We start from the raw sequence: 26053 nt of genomic DNA, 5'->3' as shown, positions 1-26053 counted from the left end.
AAGTCTGACAGTTTTACCAAGGGGTATTGCGTTGTCCGAGTAACAGGACAACCAGTCTTTCCAAGAGGTTTGCCTGGGTAACTAGGTTGAGGTGGTCAAGTAGGACTGGAAGCCGACCCTAACATAGTTGGGAAAAAGGCTAGGCAGATGGTGGAGACAAGAGCAAACGTTCTCAAAAATATCTATAAGATATATAAATATTAAAAATGTCATATAAGTATTAAAATTGAAAAGTTTTTGGCTCGAACTTCAAGTTTCAACTTCAACAACTTTGAAACAAAAGCATGGTATTAATTAGATCTTATTTCTTTATTCCAGTGGCAGCTGATTCAGCGACTGTTCCTACAAGCGCTATTCGAAGAATAACGCCAGGGATCTATTCAATACATTGTAAGTGAGACATATAGACTCGAGACAGTAGGTACGCCAGTACCAGTGTTTGTGATAGTGAGCGTTAACCACGCACGACCAATGACGACTGAGTGGACTAGCGTACGATAGGATAAGCTTACCATCGTAATAACCGTTCCCGATATAACATCTATCTTTTCCTAACCAGAGAGGGGACTCTTCACTTGTAAAGGTCTAATGTCAAAATTCTATCTCTAGTTAGAAAAAACAACAGATTCAATATTGGGAGGGGCCGTAAGTCGAGTTTTCAAATGTACAGGCCTCGTTGACCGGTGTGAGTCTTGTTTTCCGTTTGAATTAGGAACGCCTTTTTTGAAGACGTCAATTTGACAGATCGATGTCAACGTCATTATATGGCGCGAAAGTTTTTTTTTTTGTTAAATTATTGTGACCGTAAATAATTCAATGCTTGGTGAATGATAGTTTCGTCAATTTAGAGTAGACTAAAAAAACATTTTTTCAAAAGCAAAGCTCATATCTTTCAGCGATTATTAAAGGTATTAATGAAAATAAGTTTCATCCATAATATAAAGAGAGTCCCATATTGTATCATAATGATACTTCTAAAATAGTAGATTTTCTGTTAGATTTGAGGTAGTGACATTATGAATATAGGGTTTTTGTAAAGAGAAAAATAAATAATGTGCTAGTTAATTAGTCATTAACGAGGTTGCATGTAAATTATAATAATATGTGAATACTTATAAGTACTGAATTTTGATTTTCAATGTAGACACTTTTCTAAGTTGTATCTACTTTCTAAGTATATCTTGAACACTGTGTTTCGGAAGGCATTTTAAACTGGTCTCCCCAAGGTATTGGGTTTCCCGGGTAACCGGGTTGAGAAGGTCAGATAGGCAGTCGCCCCTTGTAAATCACTGGTACTCAGCTGCATCAGGTTAGACTGGAAGCCGACACCAATATAGTTGGGAAAAGGCTAGGCCGATGATGAATGTGGACTCTGTGATTTTTTCAACTTTTTTCTGTACTCTACAATTTCGGAAGAATCATTTTATTCTACTTACACATTTTTTTAAACGTTTTATATTTGAATGTAGAAAATTCAGTACTAATGTTCTATATTGTTCATTTTACTATATTAAATTAATTGTCAAATTGTACATAAACAATCATTTGTGAAATGTTTACGTAAATTCTTTTAAAATTGAGTTTTTTTTTAAATGTTTTTGATTCTGCATTCTTTTCTACTATCAGAGCTACAAAACTGTTGCGATCTTATTTTTTTTTATATGTGTGAAAGAGACGAACAGCATCTCCGCTATCTTTCCTTCCTCCTTGGATGGGACTTAAAGAAAAGCTAATCTTTCCTATGTTAAAATGTTCAACAAATAACCAAAAAATTAAAATATATATCGTGCATATCTAGTACTTTTTTATTATAAGTACATATTATTTATGTATATGAATGAATATAGTCGTTCTTTTCTCGAATCTATATTACACCAGACTTTTGAGTGTCTATTTTTTCACTTATGTAAGAATGGAATGTGTGTATACTTTTTGTATACCTTCTATTGCTTAGTTGGGGTTACACTTAGGCAAAAATATTTATACCAAAAAGTATTGAAATTCAAATTTCGGTCTTACGAAGTTATAACACACATTGTATTAAGCCTGCTTGCTCTATACTTTTCAACTCTCGGAGATCCAGATTCCATCATGGCGGAGCGAGTTTTAAAACAACCAATAGTGTTTCGCTATTCAAACGTCTCGACTCTGCCCACTCGAAAGAACCAATGAGCGGAGAAATTCTATTGGTTGATTTAAAAATGTTCTTTGCTCCACTTTGAAAGTCTAACGCCCAAAATTCCATCTATGTGTGCTAACTCAAGATAAAATTGGACATGATGTACAGTAAACTGCACATTAGTGGTAACTGTCATGCACCTTAACTCAATAGTAATAAGTACGATTTTCCTATAAAACTATTACCACTTACCCGAAGTTGACTGTACCTGTATCGGGTTAATGCCAAATTTTATCTCCAGTTAACAAATCAACTTGTAGATAGGATATGGGGATCGGCCGTAAGTCACACATGTGAGACTTTTGACCTTTTGTTTTTATCCTACTTGCGATAAATGTGAAAGGTTTGTTCCTCAATCAAGCTTATAACGATTTTGATGAAACTTTTCAGTAATATAAATTACAAAACTTTTTTTCTGATATGAAATGGAGATGGAACCGTTCGTTCTCCGCTGTCTACTAGTAAGGATATAATAATGATAAACTAGTAATACCCATAAATACAGTATTTGAAATCTGCCTCATTTTATACCGGAGGAATGGTTTCTTTCCCTATAGAGTTTTCGTGAGTTGCTTAGCTGTAAATATCATTTAAACTTATTTATTTTTTATCATAAAAAAAATAATTTTAAAGTGTGATGGCAGCTACTGTGCTCATTCATGTAACTGGGGCTTGCTTTTTCAAAATAAAGAAGCAGAAGAAATTATTTTGTTCAGTTTGACAATTTGAATATGAAATGTCAAAAGATAAGATGACTATCTGTCAAAAATAAGTCAGAAACGTCAGTAGTATGAGATCGAATAAAATAATAAAAAATAGAAATATACGATTTGGGAACTGCCCCAGTTACAAATGTAATAATTAATTAATTATTATAATATTAGTAGACTATAACTAGAATAAAATTGGACTGTATAATATAAAAATTGTAAAAATAATTCATAATACATTGTGATAAGATTCGTAATGATTTAAATTACATATCTAATAATAAAAATGTGTAAAAAGTACTTTAAAATATTGTTCAATACATTGTCATTGGCATTATATTAAAATTTAAAAATTCAGTAGATATTTCCGAAATGCATTTCTCAAGTGTATAGTTTTTGTAATAGAAGTGGATTGAATATTTCTTCTCGAGTTTTTGTAGTAAGGAATCCTTATAAATCATCAGTCGAAATAAAATATCTATAAAAAAAAAGCTAATATCGATGTCATATATCTGACAGCGACTGCAAATGTTGCTGTCGCTTCGATCCAAAACGGTTTCATGTATAATCATCGGCACGAATCTTGAGCGCTGACATGCGCAGAAGTGATTTATTGGGTCCCTTTTGTGCTATGAAGTGAGGTGCGGGGGCGTCGGTAAAGCGATGATTGGCCCGCAGCGCATCGCGTCATAGCCGTCACTCGGGATGGGTTCTTTGCTAATAAATCACTTCTGCGCAGGTGAAGGTCAGCGCTCAAGATTCGTGCCGATGGTTATAAATACATACAAACCAGTAGTGCAGCTGCGGCCGACTTCATGCAGTCGCGGCATTTGTGGTCGGCAGTTGCAGTCGGCAGCTGGCATTCAAAACGTACCTACCATTAGAAATTTTGATGAGCCGGCAATTTGATTCTATACATAAAAATAAAAATAAATGAATGTGGACTAAGTTAGCAAACTTCAAATAACAATAAGCTCTTTGATTTATCTTTCCTTGGTATTTTACTCTCTCAATAATGTACATACACCCAAATTCCCAGTAGTCTTCCTATTGCATGTACAAGAAAGTATATAGCCAGAGATACATAATTATGTATTTTTTAAACTTTTCAACAATATTTAATAGAACTCATATTTTACTACTCCATTACGTTTCAGTCTCAGAGCTATTGTTTATTCTTAAAAAAAAAAACATTTTGAAAAAGAATCTATAAAATATTTAATTTATGTACAGTCGGTGACAGTAATTTCACTTTTGAAAAAGAATATGGAACTATAAATAAAAACCAACATTAAAATTAAACGCATTCATATAATTTTTCTGTTTAAAAATTAACAACTACTTTGATGACGATTTTTGCAGATATATAAATATTCAAGGCAACTTGATTTCAATTCTTTGATCAATACTGGCCATCATTGTTAAAAACTTTTGTCTCATTGAAATAAAATATAAACAAATCTACAACGGTCACTCGTTAATTCTAATAAGCAAGGCTATATTTTGTTTTTGATAATTTAATATGGAACTTCATACCTGTTCTATCTTATGAAACGAAAATCTATTATGAAATAATTATTATAAAATTGCACACCTAGATCGAAATGGGCTTAACCCAAAAATCAAGTTCTTTCAGTTATGCGTTCTAGCTGCGTAAAAAAGCAATTTTCTAGGGTCGAAGGAATCAGTTCTTTCGTCTTCTCTAAAAAAAAAACAAATGTTTTTACAAGCTTTTATTTAACTTGCAATGTATGTGTGTTCGGGTGGAATTTTACAACTCAATGTTAAGGCATTTGGCCTCAACCGATTGAGCTGTGCATACATGTTTAGTTGGGATGACAATGCATGTTAAGCTATGTGACGTCATCCTGAATCCAACATGGCTGAATATACAAGATGGCGGACTAGTTATTTTTAAGGTACCTATACAATATGGGTATCAAATAAAAGGGATTGACCAGTAGAACACAGTGCACTTTATTTTAAGTTAACCCTCTTTAGATCTAGGTGTGCAATACGATAAATTCTTTGTGTTATAAGCAACTCGACTGCCTGTTACCAATGTAATGTATTGTTAGAGAAAATATCGAATGTAGGCTATGATTTAGTTAATAAGTCCGCGCAAATGCGTCCCACGGTGCATAATGATTAATTTTATTTATTTGTTACTCGGTGACTGTAATCTGATATGTGTATCCAATGGTGTAGTGAATAACGAACTTTTAGTTTGCAAATATTACGCATTCCCATCTGATTTGAAAAATATTTCTGCAATTAAAAAAAATATTGTCACTTTCTATTGGGCATGTGAAAGGTGCATGGGCACTTTTGTATGAAATGTACACCCGCTTTTCAAAATTCCTCAATTTTGATGATACCTATGTTGTATGAAAGCTCTTGGCGAGCAATATACTTCATTTCATTGCAGCCAGCGCTAACATGGTGTATAAAATCCTGCTACGGAATGAAATAAAGTGCTCGCCAAGACACGACAGAATTCATCTCTGTTGGGTAATGTTAAAAAAAATGGGTACAAATTGACGCATGGTCCTTTATTTATAATTACTATTATTTATAATAATGTCGGATACTAAGTCGAGTTCATTTCAAGTATTGCATAGTATTAATGTCGCGAGCTTGAATTATCCGAGTTTGTTTGATGTAATGTGTTCTTAGATGAAAGTAAGTTCTGCGTTTTGTGCAATAATTTGCTAAATAAAGACCAAGAGGTGCGTTTATCGAGCGAACCGAGTACTTTCTGGAAAGTACAAAAAGTTGCACTGAATTCCATTAGAGCCTCGCACTGCAAACTTTTTGTCGGCCGATAGTTTGTTCGGGCTCATAAATCCGAGATGAATGGTAGTGTGCAACAGGTACTCAGCCGGTACCGACGGACTAAAAAGTTTGAATGTATACACGAGTAGGTACATACTTTTAAAATAAATTGTATGCCGACCGTCGGCCGACAGTTTAGTCACCGGTGTGCGGGGTCTCTTAATCTGATTGAAGTATACCTTCGGTGTCGTGTGTGTGATTTCCTTTTGTTTATTATTTTTCAATGAAAATTTTTATTCAACGTTATCTACTTAGATCGTAATAATTATTATTTTATTTGTTGTTATTGCTAGTTTCTATATTATTTAGGATTAGATTGTATAGTCATCGGTGAAATGTCTGCTTATAGGATAAGTGCGAGAATACATTTTTATGCCTTCAGATCTTAAACATACCATAGTGATGGTGAATGTTTGAAATTCCATTCAATTGTTAATATTAATAGATAATTTTCAATTATTTTCATTAATATTGAAACGTTTTATAATTATTTCGAATTACATTATAACCTATTATGTTTGATGTGTCAAATGGTCTCGCAAACTCCGCACAGCACAAATGTATATTTTCCTCATACGGTCGTAATATTGTGTTCGTCTACTACACGACGTATGTTCGTACTCCAACATTCCGATTACAGACTGCTAACGTATATTCTCCGAGTATTTTTGTACAGCGGCTGGAGGTTTCATATCGCTGAAATATTCAAGTTGTAAATAAATATTTAATATAAAATATATCTATTTTTGTGTTTAATTCCTTCATTACATCTTCCCATAGCTTAGTTTCTCTTATATACAGAAGCAGCACAAACTCGTTTCTTAAGAGTCATTTTCCTTTCTGACTTATCAAACTAAACGTGACTTATTTTTAACGGAGCTAATTGTAAGCTAATCGCCGGAAGACGCTGGATGCAGGTCGCTTCCAACAGGTGTCTGTGGAGATCAAAGCGGGAGGCCTATGTTCAGCAGTGGACGTCCTATGGCTGAGATGATGATGATGATGATGATGATGATAATTGTAAGTACATGAAGGCCCAAATGCCTAGTAAGTATGGTAAGAAAGAATGTTACTTTTGAGATGACGGCAGATAGAAGAGTATGGAAGAAGAAAACATGCTGCGCCGATCACAAATAAAATTGGGATAAGCAGGAGGATGATGAGGAAAGGCCCAAACTTTGTTAACTTTGAAATTTTACTACCGTTACTGTTACAGCCTTTTTATCATCCCACTGCTGGGCACGGGCCTCCTCTCACACGGAGAAGGATTGAGCATTAATCACCACGCTTGCTCAATGCGTGCAATAATAGTCCAGGTTTCCTCAAGATGTTTTCCCTCACCTTTTTATCAGCCATTGGTGTCTAAGATATACTTAGAAAGTACGTACAAACTTAGAAAAGTTGCATTGGTACTTGCCTGACCTGGAATCGAACCCACACCCTCATACTCGAGAGGTTGGTTCTTTACCCACTAGGCCACCACGAAATTTTACTTCAAAAATAGTGAATACACTCCCGAGCAAAAAAAATGGAATCGCCTCCTTGCGCTATACAATTACAACGATTGCCAATGATACAATATTTACAGTTAAATGTTTAGGGTCAATTCCCACTGAAAGAGCAGCGGCCGGCAGCGGCCGCAAGAGCACGGAAAATGTAAGAGCGCGGCGCGGTGCGGCGCCGCGCGGCCCGATTTTGGTTGCTGTCTTAAATAAAGGTGATTAGCTCCTGAAATACGGAAATGATGTTTTTACCCTTTAGGTATTTAAAGCAAAAAGTATAGGCTTTCAAACGAGACCATAATAAACATTGAACAGTAAATATTGTATCATTGGCAATCGTTTTATTTGTATAGCGCACGGGGGTGATTCAATTTTTTTGCTCGCGGGTGTACTTGTACGAGTAAGTTAAATAGTTTTATAAAAACACACGTTTATCTTGTCGGTGACCTTAGACTCGTAAGCAAATTTGAGGAGTAGCTCAAAGCTACTCCTCAAATTTGTTGTCGACTAGTCGGCGGCGACTCAGTCCCTCGACAACCGAAACATAGGCAACAACTGGCGACCACGTGCGTAACACTTTATTTAAACTAATGAAAGTCACAGTCACACCAGCGACTAGTCCACAGTGCGTACAGGCCCTGAAGGCTCCGAAAGTCCGAAACTACTAAACCGATTTGAACATACCTATTCATTCGCTGTTAGGAAGCTACACTATTCCCGCGTTGCGTTGGCTATGTTTTATCTCAGCACGGGAATCCCCCGTGACGCGAGTGAAACAGCTATAGGTACTCTATCCACGGAAGCAAGAGCTAAAAGGTAAACAAAGTATGACACTTTTTCAAGATGGCGGTACAAAACGTCACATTTTTGTGTAAAATGTTCGCAGTATCTGTGATTTTGTCATCGGTCGGGTTATACCGCCATCTTGAAAAAGTGTCATTCTTTGTTTAGGTACCTTTTAGCTCTTGCTTCCGTGGATAGAGTATAGTCATTCGTAACGATGTAAGTAATAATTTTTACCTTTATTAAACTTATGATTCAGACGCGATATTCATGTTATCAATAATTTGCAACAAGATAATACAGCGGCAGATAAGCTTATAATACTGCTGAGCTGTGTCTAACAAGGTGTTGGTAAGTGTTATTATTTTATATAAAACTATAAAAAAACTATCAGAATACTCTTCTAAATATGCAAATTAGTTTTAAGGATAATAAACATTCTATGAATAACGTTGTTGGATATACAATTGTACAACTTTGTTATCAATGCTTCATATAATTCTGTTTGTATGTGTTTACTTTAAATTTTTTGTTACTCCACACATAAAACACATTGAGGTATATCTGTTTGTTGTTCTTAAGAAAATAAATAAGTTATTTCTCAATTATACATAGTTCCGCATTGTAATTATAGGCTTGAAGTGAAAACTTGATGTATATTCTATTATTTTTAAAGTCATCATTATTTTACAGGTTGAATTTCTATTGTTAGTCGATGGAACAAACCCACATACGAGAAAGTCTGCACCAAAATCCAGTCTAAACGGATTTATTAAAAACCAGTACCGCAATGCAGGAGGAATCAGCAAATATTCAAAAGCAAATTCTGAATAATGGACGCCTTTTTAACGTAATAAGGAAATTTAAGACATCGAAGGAAAAATGTAAGAACATCACAAAATATTTAGAGGCGGGAGCTAACATAAACGCTGCAGATGCAAATGACAAATGTAATACGCCATTACACATTGCAGTCATTAATGCAGATTGGAAAGTAGTAAATTTCCTCTTAGATAGAGGAGCTAATATTTCATTAAAAAATAGCGACAATCATACAGCTTTAGACGTTGCTCTGCTTTTAAAAAGCAGTCAGGGTAAAAAAAACGTAAACCATTTAACAAATATCGCTAAAGACAAAGAAAGTGACCTACGAAAACACAGCAGCGTTGTTGATTCGAAACCATCTGAAGAAGTAACTGCAATACAGGAGCCGGAGCAATTGGTTAAAGATACAGAACATAACAAGATCAATAAACGTTATCAATATCGAAAAAGAAAAGGCACTTCTGGACTAGGAGGCCATTTATATGAAAGTAAACTATTGTGTCTCATTCTGCTTAGAGCTTTGAACGATGATTATATTACCGAGTTTTATCTAGCAACTAATGTTTCGGGCCTGGGAGCCTTTGACGACATTGTTTTTAAATACAAAACGAAATATGTTGAAAGACCAAGAATAATATTTCTGCAAGCCAAACATAGAGACGATCCCAAAAAAGACCAAGTTTCAATTAACGATATCTTAAAGGATAATGGAGATTTTAGTTTACATAAATATCTAGAAAGTTACATAGAGGTCGTACAGAAATTCCAGTCAGACAGCGAAAATGAAATATTTGGAAGCTCCTTTGTGGATACAGACTGTGAATTCATAATATTCACATCTGCGATGGAAAATCTTTGTGATAGAGGAACAGTGCTCATCACTGATAAAGAGAGTTACGTGACAACAAGTGACAGTGGGAAAATACTTCAGTTTCATGCCAAGGAAGCAGAAGTTAAATGTTTGATTCAAATAGTGGTTAAGTTGCGGGCAGTACAGCTAGCTAAACGACTGGCAGCATTTATTTTAAAAAAATCTTGCCAAAATATGATGACAGATGAAATAATCAAAGTGTATCATGTATTCCTGGCACAAAATGTCATATCGGTAACGAAAGACAATAAACCGAACAGTTCTTATAATATCGGAATGTTTAAGGACTCGTTCCTACAAGCGAACGACAATGTATTGCTCCTTATGAAACATACTATTTGTAAGGAATTAGGGATTTTTAGAGACACAACACTGACTGACGAAACTGCTGCATTAAAATCAATTAACTTCGAATTACCGAAGAATTTTGGTAACGTTACATTTCAAATTAATGGAAACGAAAATAAAAAGCTAAAAAGACTGAATTACTTGTCTGGAAAAATTCGAGAAATATTGCAAAATGCTTCCAAGAGAGATTCATATTTTGTCTTTGAGATTACTGAAAATGACATCGGTGCAGGTAAAATTTTACAAACCACAGATTTGGAGTCATACAGGCTTGGTGGTCTGGTAGGCAACCTACTTTTATATGATCAAGAAACCAAAATGCTAAAGTTTAATGACGACGAACATCAGCTGACTGATGACAGTTTAAAATTATTACAAGAATTAAACACAAACTACAGCCTTAGCCAGTACAGATTACACGTAAAGATCAAAAGCTTTCCTAAACTATCACTGATAGAAGAGGAAGACGACAGAAAGCTGGTGAAAGATTTTTTAGACAAACTTAAATTTTATACCAATCAACCCAAAGAGGATGAAGTTGAAAACATAATAAAGGACGAAATTTATGATACTCTTAAGTTGAACAGGGATGATTCGTTCAGTCGAGTTAAGTGTGATGCAATTTTGTTGAAAATCCACGATAAAGTTCAGAAGTGGTGGAAACAATCCAACTGGACTCCATATTTGACGAAAACATGTAAATTTTACATTGAAGCCAAGTGTGATGCCTTGTATAAACCATTGCTGGCTATCCTCAATTATACTTGCTGTAGAACAGTACAAAGTCTTGGAGCTACATTTAAACCCTATGCCATCAAGGCACTAAATGTTACAGATTTTATAAAAAATGATTCAAAATTAATGATTATTGTTTCACCCGAAATTAACTTGACTAGCATTAAAATGATACAATATTTTCAAGAAAATGATTTCAGCTTTAACTTTCTAAAATTGGAATCGACCATGAATAAAAGCTACATAGAAACAATAGAAAGGGAGTTAAAAGATGCCTATTTTTCTGTATTGGTGTTAATTGATGCTATTGGCAAGAATCTATTTGATGTTACATTTGATGTAGTGAGAAGGGCATTTCAAGGTAAAATTATAGTCATTACTGATGCCGATTATGCCATAGAAAACTTGGAAACCGGAACTAACGATATTATTCGAATATTAGACAATAATAACAACTTTGGAGATCTCGAAGATGATGTGCAAAGAATGATTACTGAGGAACGGGAACTAATATTTCAAGGAGAAAGAGTATCCGTAGGTAGTATATTGACCTACGATTTTTTACAGACTATTAAACCAAAAACTGTCTATCAGTTAATTAAGGGTAAAACAATTTCGATGGGCAAATCGCCGAAAGACGCTGTTTACGATAAAAGCGTTGACTTCTATGTGCATCAAGAGGTAAGCCGCAATATTACTCTAGATTTACGTGATATACAAAACTACTGTGACCTAGTTTTTATAATTGATGGCGTTCCTGAAGATTTAAGCCCACAAGCAAGCTACGATATTGTATTAATAACAGATCGAATTGAAATATTTGAACACATTTGTAACAAATACGAACATTCTAATGTCCATATGTTTAGTCGCGATAGTACTGATGACAATTATATAGTTTGGGCTAAATCAAAGGGCAGCTTGAATGCTCTGTTACAGTATTATAATATTCGCAGACCAAACTTCGATTTCGATGCTAGTAACTGCCCTAATCCCAATATACTGCCCAAAACATTAACAGATATACCCGAAAATATTGTTATTATTAGTGGTGAGCCTGGTTTAGGTAAATCTACCTTACTCTCACATTTAGCAGTGCATACAAAAGAACAATATACAAAGCTTTGGGTCTCAAAAATAAACTTCCATGATCATATTGAGTGGTTTAGCACATGGAAAAGAGACAAAACGAATGTTAACTTAGAAGAAGCTCTCGTCTTTGTATACGGTGCAATTGGTTTACAAGCATTGGAAGAAAATGAACAACCAACGAGCAATGTGTTAGATACCAGTGGAAAACGAGTGAGCATTAACAGTGTCAACGAAATAACTATGCGTGATGTTAACAAAACAGATGACGCCATAGAAGTTGCTTTATTTAACTATTGTTACAACAATAACCAGGTTGCATTACTTTTTGATGGTTTTGATGAAATATGTCCAGATTACGCAAACGAGGCGCTTCAATTATTGAGTGTTTTAAAGTCTTCTCGAGTTGCGTACTTGTGGGTGACTACGAGACCGTATGTTCTTGATCAGTTACAGTGCACCTTGAGTACGTTTGCACATATATTGCTCGTATTATCTGAAAAAGGGCGAGTGACATGCCTAGAGAAAATATGGTCTAAGCAATTGGATTTTGACCCTACGACTTTAACAGAACATGTCAGCACTTTTAATCGTCTAGTATGTGAAGTACTCGGTCCTAGGGTTGCATTTACATTTACTGGTGTACCACTACATATTTTTATGATTGCCGAAAGTTTACTGCAACTTTTTATAAATTATGTCGAACTTGAATGGTCGAATGTACTCCCAATTTCTTACGATGATTATAAACGTGATTACATAGTTATGAATTTAAGCACATTATACGAAACTATTGTTAACGTAAAGTTTTATAAAGTTCGTTTCGGATCAAAGAAGGCCTTCGTTAGCTTTAAAGATCCTGATTTGCGGAGGATGTTAGACCAGGAACACAAAGCCTTCTTAGATCATCATAAGCAACTCAGTGCTTACACACTTCTTAAAGGAAGTACTATTAAGTTTTCCGACGGAGAAATGCAAAACATATACAATTTAGTGGAGGCCGTTAGATCCGGCGAAGAAAAATCAGGTATAATAGATATGATTGTTGGCGACAAGCCCAAGTTCGTACATCGTACGTTTATGGAATATTTTGCGGCGCTGTTTTTTATTGACAGATTGAAATCTAGTCTTTGCTCTAGGGATCTGTTGAAATACTTAATATATAATATTTTTGGACGTGAACACGGTGTCAGTAGGTTTCTAGATTCTATGCTAAGTGAAAAAGATCTGTTTGACGCAGCATTTTATCAAAATAACAGTGAGACTGTAGTCCGTATACTTCTATCTCAATTTGGTCGGCTATTCACTACATTCAATTTTGTATGTAAACGGGAATTTAACAACATTTTATTATTTTTACTGAAATGTTCTAGACCAGCACTGAATAAACACAATTTAAGAAACTTTATAGATCTTTTTCATCATAAGTTTAAACGCAATGACGAGAAAATCAGATGTGAATTTTGCATAATGGAAACAAGAAAAACAGAAGCTTGTTTATATTTCAATTGTATTGTATCAGAAATAGACAATTCTATACTTCCGAAGCTATGTAAACTATATAACTGTACGAATAAAAATAAGTAAAAATAACTACATAAAGTGTATAATTGTACCCAGAAAACCCACAAATTATAATAATATAGCAGGTCTGCTCGGATGGTAGGTGCCTCGTGGTAAGTGGCGAGTGGGCCGGTGATGCTGGACCCACAGGGAGCGCGTGATCTGCATACTGAAAGTCAAATATTTTGTATCACTATTCATTGTGAGTAGATTATTATGTAGCCACTTCTTCACTACATCCAGTCCACGTTGGGCATAGTTCAATACCTCATCCCAATTATTGGCGTTGAATATAAGAGCAGTATCGTCTGCGTAAGAGATTATTTTGCCTTGGGGTATAGAAAGGTTAGTGAGGTCGTTTATATAAACGAGAAAGAGGGTAGGTCCCAGGATGCTGCCTTGCGGAACTCCGTATGTTATAGGAAGATAAGAGCTAGTACAATTACCCATTCTCACACACTGAGATCTTTCTGATAGATAGCTCTCAAAAAGTTTAAGTTAAGAGCCTCTTATACCGAATCACTCAAGTTTTTCTAAAAGGATGGGGTGGGGACCGAGATCGTGTCAAATGCTTTGGCCAGATCTAGGAAGATGGCAAGACATTTCTTACCAGAATCCAAGTTGGAAGCTATACAATTTGTTAGTGTATGGATGGCATCATCTGTACCTCTATGCCTCCGAAATCCAAGCTGGGCACCAGAAAGAAGCCCCTCACCCTCCAAGTAGTTGACAAGTCTCTTGTTTAATAGTCGTTCAAAAACCTTTGACAAGGAGGGTAGGATGGATATCGGTCTGTAGTTAATGATGATGATGATGATGTCCTCCTAGCCGATTAGTGCACAAGCATTTGCGCAGACACAGGTGCACTCCCTATTCCTTCACTCTCATAGCCCGATGGGACGGCAATCCGACACGACCGGAGAAGAGATCAGGCGCAGGACCGACATTTACGTGCTCTCCGATGCACGGGTGTATCAATCACCAACTTCCAGGCTCCGGGCTGCTTTGTGAAAGTCGTCTAAAACCCACAAAGCGATTTCGGCCCGACTCAGGAATCGAACCCGAGACATCGTGCTCAGTAGCCACATATGCGACAACTAGACCAACGAGGCAGTTAACCTCCCTTGTAAATAGGGCGAACTTCAGACAGTTTGAGATTACTCGGGAATATACCATATTCCAAGCACTTGTTGAAAATATGTGTGAGAGGGGGGACCACCAACTTAACGTATCTTTTTAGTAGATCCGATGATGTTTTCACAGCCTGTAGTACTATTTGATTTTAATGATAAGATGGTATGGGTCATTTCTTCTTCGGTAGTTTCTTCGTATACAAAAGATCGCGAATGGGTGTAGCATGAGAACATTGATGACTGGGTGTTATGAGATATGAGTGGGCCAGGATTGAGGGTGTGTTTTTCTGCCAATGATTGACCAACATTCACAAAGTACTCATTAATAATATTAAGTGCAGCTTTATTGGAGTCACTCAGTTTTAACAACTCCTCTGGATAACTATTGCATTTATTGGCACAATTTATAATTGATTTTATAGTTTTCCAGAGTTCTTTGGATCTGTACCTAACCGATTCTAGTAGTATTTTCTCATATGCTCTTTTTTCTTTCTTTAATATTTTGGTACAGAAATTACGGTATCTAATATATGTCGTTCTAGGAACATCATTCTCTGGAGAGTCTCTATATATTGTGAAGAATGTCCCTGTTTCTCATACATCTAAGAAGGCCAGGCGTTATTTGCCCTTCGACACAGTGAGAGTTTTTGTGTTATTGTGTATAGCTGATTGAAAACTAGTAACTAGGTAGTTTAAAGAGAAGTTAGGGTCGCAAGATTCATACATGGGGGCCATGTCTATATTGTTAATTTCTCTATTTAAGTTGTCAGTATCTACTCTATTTATAGTTGATTTAGTAGTCACTGATCTGTCAAGGTCGATTGTGGTACCAGGTAGGGTTGCCACCTTTTTTTTTGGCAGATAAAGTGCATTGGTAATATCCACATCCTCCGAGCCTTTTTCCCAATTATGTTGGGGTCGGCTTCCAGTCTAACCGGATTCAGCTGAGTATCAGTTAACCAGTGCTTTACAAGAAGCGACTGTCATTGGTAATAATAGGTAAGAAAAAAAAGTAGGTACACAGTATAAAAATAAAGTACAATTTATTTTTATTTATTATTTTCTTTAAAACATATTTTTTATTGCTTTTTGCGGTTTTTATCAAATTAGTATCTCTACTGAACAATTGTGACAATGACAAAAACACTGACATTGTAGACATTATGACATTTGAGATTAGGTTGCGTTCAGAAATTATTTAAAAAGAGTATTTACGTGTACCTACCTACTTTATTGTTTTCATAAAGTGTAAAGTACAATTACTTGAAATAAAGTACAATACTTTATAATAAAGTACGGGTGGCAACCCTAGTACCAGGGTCATTGCAGGAAGATGGGTCCTAAGGAACACATGGTCCAGGCACGAGTAGCTGACTGCTCGGGTTACTTCGGTGTGTGCAGGTAAGAGACCGTGAGAAGCGGCGATGGTTAAGTATCTTTCACCTGACAGATCCAGCTTGGAGGAGTTAATGGGTATATTCATATCTCCAATTAACACTACATTTTTGAAAGTATTAAGTCTAGATAATATATTATCTAAAGCAGTGGTTCTTAACCGGTGGTCCGCGGACCACTGGTGGTCCCTGGAGGCATTCCAAGTGGTCCGCGTAGCTTTGCTTCGCGACGTTGCTATATGTTACCTAACTCTATCTCTAATCATTTTACGTAATTTTTATAGGTAGTATGTAAAGAAGCTTATAAGTAATTGGAAGCTCTCTGGAATCCGTTGGGCTGAAGTTCCGTTGAATAATTTGTGAGTTTTCTGGGTACAATTATACACTCTATGTAGTTGTTTTTACTTAATTTTATTCGTACAGTTATATAGTTTACATAGCTTTGGAAGTAAAGAATTGTCTATGTCTGATACAATACAATTGAAATATAAACAAGCTTCTGTTTTTCTTGTTTCCATTATGCAAAATTCACATCTGATTTTCTTGCTACTACTAAACTTATGATGAAAAAGATCTATAAAGTTTCTTAAATTGTGTTTATTCAGTGCTGGTCTAGAACATTTCAGTAAAAATAATAAAATGTTGTTAAATTCCCGTCTACATACAAAATTGAATGTAGTGAATAGCCCATCGAATTGAGATAGAAGTATATCGACTACAGTCTCACTGTTATTTTGATAAAATGCTGCGTCAAACAGATCTTTTTCACTTAGCATAGAATCTAGAAACCTACTGACACCGCCGTCCCGTCCAAAAATATAATATATTAAGTGTTTCAACAGGTCCTTAGAGCAAAGACTCGATTTCAATCTATCAATAAAAAACAGCGCCGCAAAATATTCCATAAACGTACGATGTACGAACTTAGGCTCGTCGCCAACAATCATATCTATTATACCTGATTTTTCTTCGCCGGATCTAACGGCCTCTACTAAATTGTATATGTTTTGCATTTCTCCGTCGGAAAACTTAATAGTACTTCCTTTAAGAAGTGTGTAAGCACTGAGTTGCTTATGATGATCTAAGAAGGCTTTGTGTTCCTGGTCTAACATCCTCCGCAAATCAGGATCTTTAAAGCTAACGAAGGCCTTCTTTGATCCGAAACGAACTTTATAAAACTTTATGTTAATAAAAGTTTCGTATAAAGTGCTTAAATTCATAACTATGTTATCACGTTTAGAATCATCGCTAGAAATTGGGAGTACATTCGACCTTTTAGGATCAAGTCCGGCATAATTTATAAAACGGTGCAGTAAACTTTCGGCAATCATAAAAATATGTAGTGGTACACCAGTAAATGTAAATGCAACCCAATCATCGAGTACTTCACATACTAGAGAATAAAAATTGCTGACATGTTCTGTTAAAGTCGTAGGATCAAGATCCAATTGCTTAGACCATATTTTCGCGAGGCATGACACTCGCCCATTTTCAGATAATACGAGCAATATATGTGCAAACGTACTCAAGGTGCACTGTAACTGATCAAGAACATACGGTCGCGTAGTCACCCATAAGTACGCAACTCGAGAAGACTTTAAAACACTCAATAACTGAAGCGCCTCGCTTGCGTAATCTGGACATATTTCATCAAAACCATCAAAAAGTAATGCAACCTGGTTATTGTTGTAACAATAGTTAAATAAAGCAACTTCCATGACGTCATCTGTTTTGTTAACATCACGCATAGTTATTTCGTTGACACTGTTAATGCTCACTCGTTTTCCACTGGTATCTAACACATTGCTCGTTGGTTGTTCATTTTCTTCCAATGCTTGTAAACCAATTGCACCGTATACAAAGACGAGAGCTTCTTCTAAGTTAACATTCGTTTTGTCTCTTTTCCACGTGCTAAACCACTCAATATGATCATGGAAGTTTATTTTTGAGACCCAAAGCTTTGTATATTGTTCTTTTGTGTGCACTGCTAAATGTGAGAGTAAGGTAGATTTACCTAAACCAGGCTCACCACTAATAATAACAATATTTTCGGGTATATCTGTTAATGTTTTGGGTAATATATTGGGATTAGGGCAGTTACTAGCATCGAAATCGAAGTTTGGTCTGCGAATATTATAATACTGTAACAGAGCATTCAAGCTGCCCTTTGATTTAACCCAAACTATATAATTGTCATCAGTACTATCGCGACTAAACATATGGACATTAGAATGTTCGTATTTGTTACAAATGTGTTCAAATATTTCAATTCGATCTGTTATTAATACAATATCGTAGCTTTCTTGTGGGCTTAAATCTTCAGGAACGCCATCAATTATAAAAACTAGGTCACAGTAGTTTTGTATATTACGTAAATCTAGAGTTATATTGCGGCTTACCTCTTGAGGCACATAGAAGTCAACGCTTTTATCGTAAACAGCGTCTTTCGGCGATTTGCCCATCGAAATTGTTTTACCCTTAATTAACTGATAGACAGTTTTTGGTTTAATAGTCTGTAAAAAATCGTAGGTCAATATACTACCTACGGATACTCTTTCTCCTTGAAATATTAGTTCCCGTTCCTCAGTAATCATTCTTTGCACATCATCTTCAAGATCTCCAAAGTTGTTATTATTGTCTAATATTCGAATAATATCGTTACTTCCGGTTTCCAAGTTTTCTATGGCATAATCGGCATCTGTAATGACTATAATTTTACCTTGAAATGCCCTTCTCACTACATCAAATGAAACATCAAATAGATTCTTGCCAATAGCATCAATTAACACCAATACAGAAAAATAGGCATCTTTTAACTCCCTTTCTATTGTTTCTATGTAGCTTTTATTCATGGTCGATTCCAATTTTAGAAAGTTAAAGCTGAAATCATTTTCTTGAAAATATTGTTTCATTTTAATGCTAGTCAAGTTAATTTCGGGTGAAACAATAATCATTAATTTTGAATCATTTTTTATAAAATCTGTAACATTTAGTGCCTTGATGGCATAGGGTTTAAATGTAGCTCCAAGGCTTTGTATTGTTCTACAACAAGTATAATTGAGGATAGCCAGCAATGGTTTATACAAGGCATCACACTTGGCTTCAATGTAAAATTTACATGTTTTCGTCAAATATGGAGTCCAGTTGGATTGTTTCCACCACTTCTGAACTTTATCGTGGATTTTCAACAAAATTGCATCACACTTAACTCGACTGAACGAATCATCCCTGTTCAACTTAAGAGTATCATAAATTTCGTCCTTTATTATGTTTTCAACTTCATCCTCTTTGGGTTGATTGGTATAAAATTTAAGTTTGTCTAAAAAATCTTTCACCAGCTTTCTGTCGTCTTCCTCTTCTATCAGTGACAGTTTAGGAAAGCTTTTGATCTTTACAAGTAATCTGTACTGGTTAAGGCTGTAGTTTGTGTTTAATTCTTGTAATAATTTTAAACTGTCATCAGTCAGCTGATGTTCGTCGTCATTAAATTTTAGCATTTTGGTTTCTTGATCATATAAAAGTAGGTTGCCTACCAGGCCACCAAGCCTGTATGACTCCAAATCTGTGGTTTGTAAAATTTTACCTGCACCGATGTCATTTTCAGTAATCTCAAAGACAAAATATGAATCTCTCTTGGAAGCATTTTGCAATATTTCTCGAATTTTTCCAGACAAGTAATTCAGTCTTTTTAGCTTTTTATTTTCGTTTCCATTAATTTGAAATGTAACGTTACCAAAATTCTTCGGTAATTCGAAGTTAATTGATTTTAATGCAGCAGTTTCGTCAGTCAGTGTTGTGTCTCTAAAAATCCCTAATTCCTTACAAATAGTATGTTTCATAAGGAGCAATACATTGTCGTTCGCTTGTAGGAATGAGTCCTTAAATATTCCGATATTATAAGAACTGTTCGGTTCATTGTCTTTCGTTACCAATATGACATTTTGTGCCAGGAATACATGATACACTTTGATTATCTCATCTGTCATCATATTTTGGCAAGATTTTTTAAAAATAAATGCTGCCAGTCGTTTAGCTAACTGTACTGCCCGCAACTTAACCACTGTTTGAATCAAACATTTAACTTCTGCTTCCTTGGCATGAAACTGAAGTATTTTCCCACTGTCACTTGTTGTCACGTAACTCTCTTTATCAGTGATGAGCGCTGTTCCTCTATCACAAAGATTTTCCATCGCAGATGTGAATATTATGAATTCACAGTCTGTATCCACAAAGGAGCTTCCAAATATTTCATTTTCGCTGTCTGACTGGAATTTCTGTACGACCTCTATGTAACTTTCTAGATATTTATGTAAACTAAAATCTCCATTATCCTTTAAGATATCGTTAATTGAAACTTGGTCTTTTTTGGGATCGTCTCTATGTTTGGCTTGCAGAAATATTATTCTTGGTCTTTCAACATATTTCGTTTTGTATTTAAAAACAATGTCGTCAAAGGCTCCCAGGCCCGAAACATTAGTTGCTAGATAAAACTCGGTAATATAATCATCGTTCAAAGCTCTAAGCAGAATAAGACACAATAGTTTACTTTCATATAAATGGCCTCCTAGTCCAGATGTGCCTTTTCTTTTTCGATATTGATAACGTTTATTGATCTTGTTATGTTCTGTATCTTTAACCAATTGCTCCGGCTCCTGTATTGCAGTTACTTCTTCAGATGGTTTCGAATCAACAACGCTGCTGCGTTTTCGTAGGTCACTTTCTTTGTCTTTAGCGATATTCGTTAAATGGTATACAATTTTTCCACCCTGACTGCTTTTTAAAAGCAGAGCAACGTCTAAAGCTGTATGATTGTCGCTATTTTTTAATGAAATATTAGCTCCTCTATCTAAGAGGAAATTGACTACTTTCCAATCTGCATTAATTACTGCAATGTGTAATGGCGTATTACATTTGTCATTTGCATCTGCAGCGTTTATGTTAGCTCCCGCCTCTAAATATTCTGTGATTTTCTTAATTTTTTTCTCCAATGTCTTATTTTTTCTTATAACGTTAAAAAGAAGTCCATTATACAGCATCTGCTTTTGAATATTTGCTGATTCCTCCTGCATTGCGGTACTGGTTTTTAATAAATCCGTTTGGGCTGGATTTTGGTGCAGACTTCCTCGTATGTGGGTTTGTTCCATCGACTAACAATAGAAATTCAATCTGTAAAATAATGATACATTTAAAAATAATAGAATATGTTATGAAATGAGAAGGACGCGAGCAGCGCCATCTATTGGTTGGATTATGTAAACACTCTGTGAGGTTATCTAGCATTGTAGACGTTTGAAATTGTGTTTTTACTCAGTGCTGTAACTAGCCTTTTATGCGCCCGGTGCGAGCTTTCAAAACTGCGCCCTTGAAAAATGCTCTAACCAGGCTCTGGCAATAAAGTGGACAAATGTGCATAAAAATAAATCTATCTATTTTTTGTTTACGAAGGTATAGGTACTTAGTTGATTTCTTTAAGGTAAAAATTGTTTATTCAAAAATATTTGCTCAAATACAGAAATGACACAAAGTACTCGATAGTAAAGACCCAAGGCTAAGGCAAACCGTAATCACAAGAAAAGGAGAGCTACCTACTCAAAGATTTACTTTCCGCGCTTTTCTCATTGCGAAGTCCTTGATTACATTTTCATACGACAGGAGCCGTGCTATGTCGCGTTCAATTGACAAAATCGCTAGGCCAGACAATCTTTCTTGGCCAATCGTCGAGCGCAGGTACGTCTTTATTAATTTGAGCTTACTGAATGATGTCTCGCAGGAAGCTACAGTCACTGGCATCGTTAAAAATATCTTTATAGCTACTACTACATTGGGAAACATTTCCTTTAAATCCAGTTCCACTATAGCTTTGAGAAGACCCATACTCAAGTATATCAGAGTATTAAATGTCCTACTGCTGGGCACAGGCCGCTCCTACTTACTCTCCCCGACCCTAAAATATTTTCAGTTAATTTCACTATTAACGTCATTTCTAGGCAAAGGTTAGCAAAGGCAAAGTTGACGTACCCGACACTGAGTCTACAGACTTTGCGGTTCTCCGCTTCTGGGCCCCGATTCTCCTAAGTTAATATTGTCAAAATCTAATAGAAATCGAATCGCAATATGATCGTAATAGCAGTTTTTACCATATCGGGCACTCTGCTACTAATAAAAGACCAATCGTATTCGATTGATATTTGATTGGTGTGCGATTGGTCTGCTATTTTGATGATTTTGGTCTATACGGTAGTTTGCTGTACAATCATTTTGCAATCGTAAATCATTTGCAGACAAAATGATTCATTATTGAATGACAGAAAAGGATAAAAACGTTTATTTCAAAGAAAAAATAGCGGAATGCCACATACGCTTCAATCGTAATCGAGTCGGGATTGGATCTCAGTCGAATCGAGTCGAACGTCAATCGAATGGCGCTTAAGTAAAATTAGGAGAATCGGGCCCCTGATCTCTCGCCGCGGGTAACGTACCGATCACCCAGAAGTAAAAAATAATTAACCGAAAAAATATACCTACTTATATACAACTTTTTTTGTAAAACTTTTAAATACAATTTTCTAACTTACCCAAGAAACGAGTTTATCAACGAACAACAAATCAACAATAAACTTATTCACTCTCATACACAATTTTACTTTAACCCTTAAATTGGCAGTGTACTCCACAAAAGACATTAACTTCTTTTAAATCGAATGTAGTACCAATCTTTAAAAAAATACATTTTTTTGTTCTTTTTGGCTTGTCATTATTGTATATTTTGGTAGAAAAAATATTTGAATGTGGTTCCATTGAAAAATAGCTGTCAAATTCAAAATGTCTTCGAAGCGGTCTGGTGTATCCGGGTCACGGGTAAGTTTTTTGTGTTTTTCTACATTTTTTTGGATGGGACTTGTGGTTATTTGGGTTTAAATTGCATAGGAACATTATAAATAATATCAATCATTCGTAATTTTGTGTGTAAATAATGTAATCGCAATTTTATAAGTTCATAACTGTGTATGTACTCCCTGAATACCGTTGCCAAGTACGTAGTGAAGTCCACAACATAAACTTTGGTATACACGGAGTACATTGCCTATTATTTAGAAATGCAAACTAGCCTTTGTTTGTTGGTTTTTATGTAAAATGACTTCAGTTGTGTTGTGAATTGTATGTCATACAGCATGTTCTTTTTCTTTTTCAGCAGTGCTTGAACCTGAAACAACCTGATTTAGCAGATATGCTTATATCTTTGCACCCGACCCCTTTCAAGACGTCGGCTCTTGAAAGGGGTCCGGTACATGGTGGAATTTGGGTAGGTGAAGGAGAAAATAATTCAGAAACCTACAGCTGAACGGCCGGTGGACAGTGTCAGAAAATGCTGTCGGACATTTTCCAGAAATAGCAGATAAGCAATCACGCTGTAGGTTTTGCAAAGATAGAAGAACTAAAGTTTTTTGCGTGAAATGCAATGTGCTCTTGTGTTTTATGGTAGGAGAAAGTAACAAAAGAAATTGCTTCCGCTAATCTCACACGCAATAAATGCATATTATGTAGTTTGATAAGAATTATGATTAATAAAGTGAAGATTTTACTAAAATGTGTTTTATTCATATTTTGGCAACGTACTCCACGTAGTACGAACAGAAGAACCACTATAGTTGGCAACGTACTCCCCGGAGTACATAGATTTTCGCGAAAACTGTAATAGGTAGATTTTTTTTTTGATTTTTTTCAGTCATCTGTCATCGTAATAAACCAGGAAATAACAAAAAATAATTAAATTTTTGTAATAAATTGATTTGCCAATTTAAGGGTTAAACTAATGTTTTATTTAAATAATGACCATGGTTGAGAAGCAAGACAATCATTCCGAGTGCCCCCGGCCGGCTATCTGAATGCGTGATTCTCGATGTACCGGGGAATCCCCGAACATTGGGTGGGACGGCGCGGCAGAATGGAACGTTTGTGAATCGTTTAGTTTTGTAAGTCATCCTTTTCACTCTTATCGAACGATGAATTTTCTATCTATCTCTCGCACGCTAGTGCGTCAGTAACGCCGCACGTAGTCAAAGATAAAGGGAGGACCAATGAATGTGGCTGACAGCAATGACAGCATAAAGTGAACTATATGTACCTACATCTCCTCAGCTAGATTGACAGATTTGCTTAGACCTTCTAAGTTAGAAGTGGCGCCCTCCAAATGAATATAGACAGAAATTGTCTCATAGTTACGGTATAGGTACTTTTGTTTTTGTATGTAATATTGCGAGCAAGACAAGGTGGATTTATATTTGTCTGATGTGTAGCGACGTGACGCGTCAGAACGGTATCGGTTTCATACATTTAGTACTAGCTGGTGCCCGCGACTTCCGACTTGTTGTTTCAAGATCGCTTGAAAAATGCCATATAGATATAGAAAGTACCTACGGAGGGCGCGTCTACACCATATTCGCAATAAAACAAAATGTACCTACTAACTACCATGCATGAAACAAAACTAGATACTGGTCTGGTCATTTCTGCGCCCTTCCAGGGTCTGCGCCCTGTGCCTGGGCACCGCTGGAACCGCCCTAGTTACGGCACTGTTTTTACTCTCACAAGAATAAAATAAAATAATCCCAATAGCTGTTTCTTTGGCCATACCCTTCAGAATATACAGCAAGTTTTCACTTCAGACCTATAATTACAATGTGAAACTAGGTATAATTGAGAAATCATTTAAGAACAACAAACAGATATACAATAAATAAATAATACCGGGACACCTTTTCACACACGGTCGGTTAGCCCCATGGTAAGTTATTAATTAACTTGTGTTATGGGTGCTAACACAACTGGGGCTCGATTCTCCTAATTTTACTTAAGCAACATACGATTCATGTTCGACTCGATTCGACTGAGATCCATTCCCGACTCGATTACTATTGAAGCGTATGTGGCATTCCGCTATTTTTTCTTTGAAATAAACGTTTTTATCCTTTTCTGTCATTCAATAATGAATCATTTTGTCTGCAAATGATTTACCATTGCAAAATGATTGTACAGCAAACTACCGTATAGACCAAAATCACCAAAATAGCAGACCAATCCGCACACCAATCAAATGTCAATCGAATACGATTGGTCTTTTATTAGTAGCAGAATGCCCGATATGGTTAAAACTGCTATTGCGATTCGATTTCTATTAGATTTTGACATTATTAACTTAGGAGAATCGGGCCCCTGATAAACTACATACATACATATTTATAAATACATATTGTAACACCCAGACCACGGCCAACAAGCATGCTCATCACACAATAGTCGACCAAACCGGGAATCGAACCCGGGACCTCAGGTTCGGCTGTCCGGCATGGTGACCATTGCGCCATCGAGGTCGTCAATATGTTTTATATGTGGAGTAGGTAACCATAGAGTAAATAATTCTTGTCTTTGGGAGTAACAACATGAAGAATCATTAAAAGTGAACACATAAAAACAGAATTATATGAAGCATTGATAACAAAGTTTTACGATTGTCCAACTACGTTATTCATAGAGTGTGTTTATTGTAATCCTTAAAACTACGTCATGCTACTAATGCGATACGAAACAAATCAGTAAGAAAATACAAAAAATAAATAAAAGAAATGGGGACTTTTCGGTTCTTCTAATGAGCACCATCAATTAGTTGCATATTCAGAAGAGTATTTTGACTAATTTCATATTTTTAGAGTTTTAAATAAAATAATGACACTTACCAACACCTTTTCAGACACAACTCAGCAGTATTATAAGCTTATCTGCCGCTGTATTATCTTGTTGCAAATTATTGATAACATGAATAACGTCGCGTAAGTATCTGCTCTGAATCATAAGTTTAATAAAGGTACAAATAATTATGGCTTATTATTTTCCGGGTGACTAATAGCCTAAAAGTCGACAAATGTTGGCAACAAATAAAATAACTTGCCAGCGATTAAATATTTTCGCGACTATTATAATATGTAAGATTCAAAATTAAGGGTGTTATAAAAACTAAAAACTAGCAGGCAAATAATTATTAAGGGCACGCCACCATTATAGTGGCGCTTGGTAAAATATAGCCGATGT

The 26053-nt window shown here is 35.7% G+C and overlaps 2 protein-coding genes and 2 long non-coding RNA genes across 4 annotated transcripts in view; 3 read left to right on the top strand and 1 right to left on the bottom strand.

Annotated features, from left to right (window-relative positions):
- LOC110380192 (TBC1 domain family member whacked) overlaps window positions 1-6467 on the top strand; it is a 33056-nt gene extending 26589 nt beyond the window's left edge. Inside the window, exon 7 of the mRNA XM_021340091.3 lies at window positions 319-6467. Within this exon, the coding sequence (XP_021195766.1) occupies window positions 319-328 (10 nt within the window). The 3' untranslated portion in view covers window positions 329-6467. The remainder of the gene's footprint in view (window positions 1-318) is intronic.
- Window positions 6468-8217: 1750 nt separating this feature from the next.
- On the top strand, window positions 8218-14125 carry LOC126055219 (uncharacterized). Its single transcript, XM_049843463.2, has 2 exons — window positions 8218-8360; window positions 8703-14125. Exon 2 carries the CDS (start codon window positions 8800-8802, stop codon window positions 13462-13464), a length of 4665 nt encoding a protein of 1554 aa, XP_049699420.2. The 5' UTR covers window positions 8218-8360; window positions 8703-8799; the 3' UTR covers window positions 13465-14125.
- A 2234-nt stretch (window positions 14126-16359) lies between these two features.
- Window positions 16360-25889, bottom strand: LOC126055217 (uncharacterized). The gene is made up of 2 exons (XR_010277569.1): window positions 25702-25889; window positions 16360-21133 (listed from the first exon to the last, which is right to left on the bottom strand). It is a non-coding gene; the product is annotated as an uncharacterized LOC126055217 (long non-coding RNA).
- On the top strand, window positions 20999-23555 carry LOC135118405 (uncharacterized). The gene is made up of 3 exons (XR_010277568.1): window positions 20999-21135; window positions 22548-22825; window positions 23160-23555. It is a non-coding gene; the product is annotated as an uncharacterized LOC135118405 (long non-coding RNA).
- Window positions 25890-26053: the final 164 nt, after the last annotated feature.

This window comes from Helicoverpa armigera, chromosome 22 (assembly GCF_030705265.1).
Source record: "Helicoverpa armigera isolate CAAS_96S chromosome 22, ASM3070526v1, whole genome shotgun sequence".
Classification (NCBI taxonomy): domain Eukaryota; kingdom Metazoa; phylum Arthropoda; class Insecta; order Lepidoptera; family Noctuidae; genus Helicoverpa; species Helicoverpa armigera.
Note: the sequence above shows the minus strand (reverse complement) of the source record. Positions and strands in the feature narration are given on the sequence as shown.

Bases quoted from the DNA above. Each gene is read 5' to 3' on its own strand.
- LOC126055219 (XM_049843463.2), top strand. From the start codon at position 8,800: ATGCAGGAGGAATCAGCAAATATTCAAAAGCAAATTCTGAATAATGGA.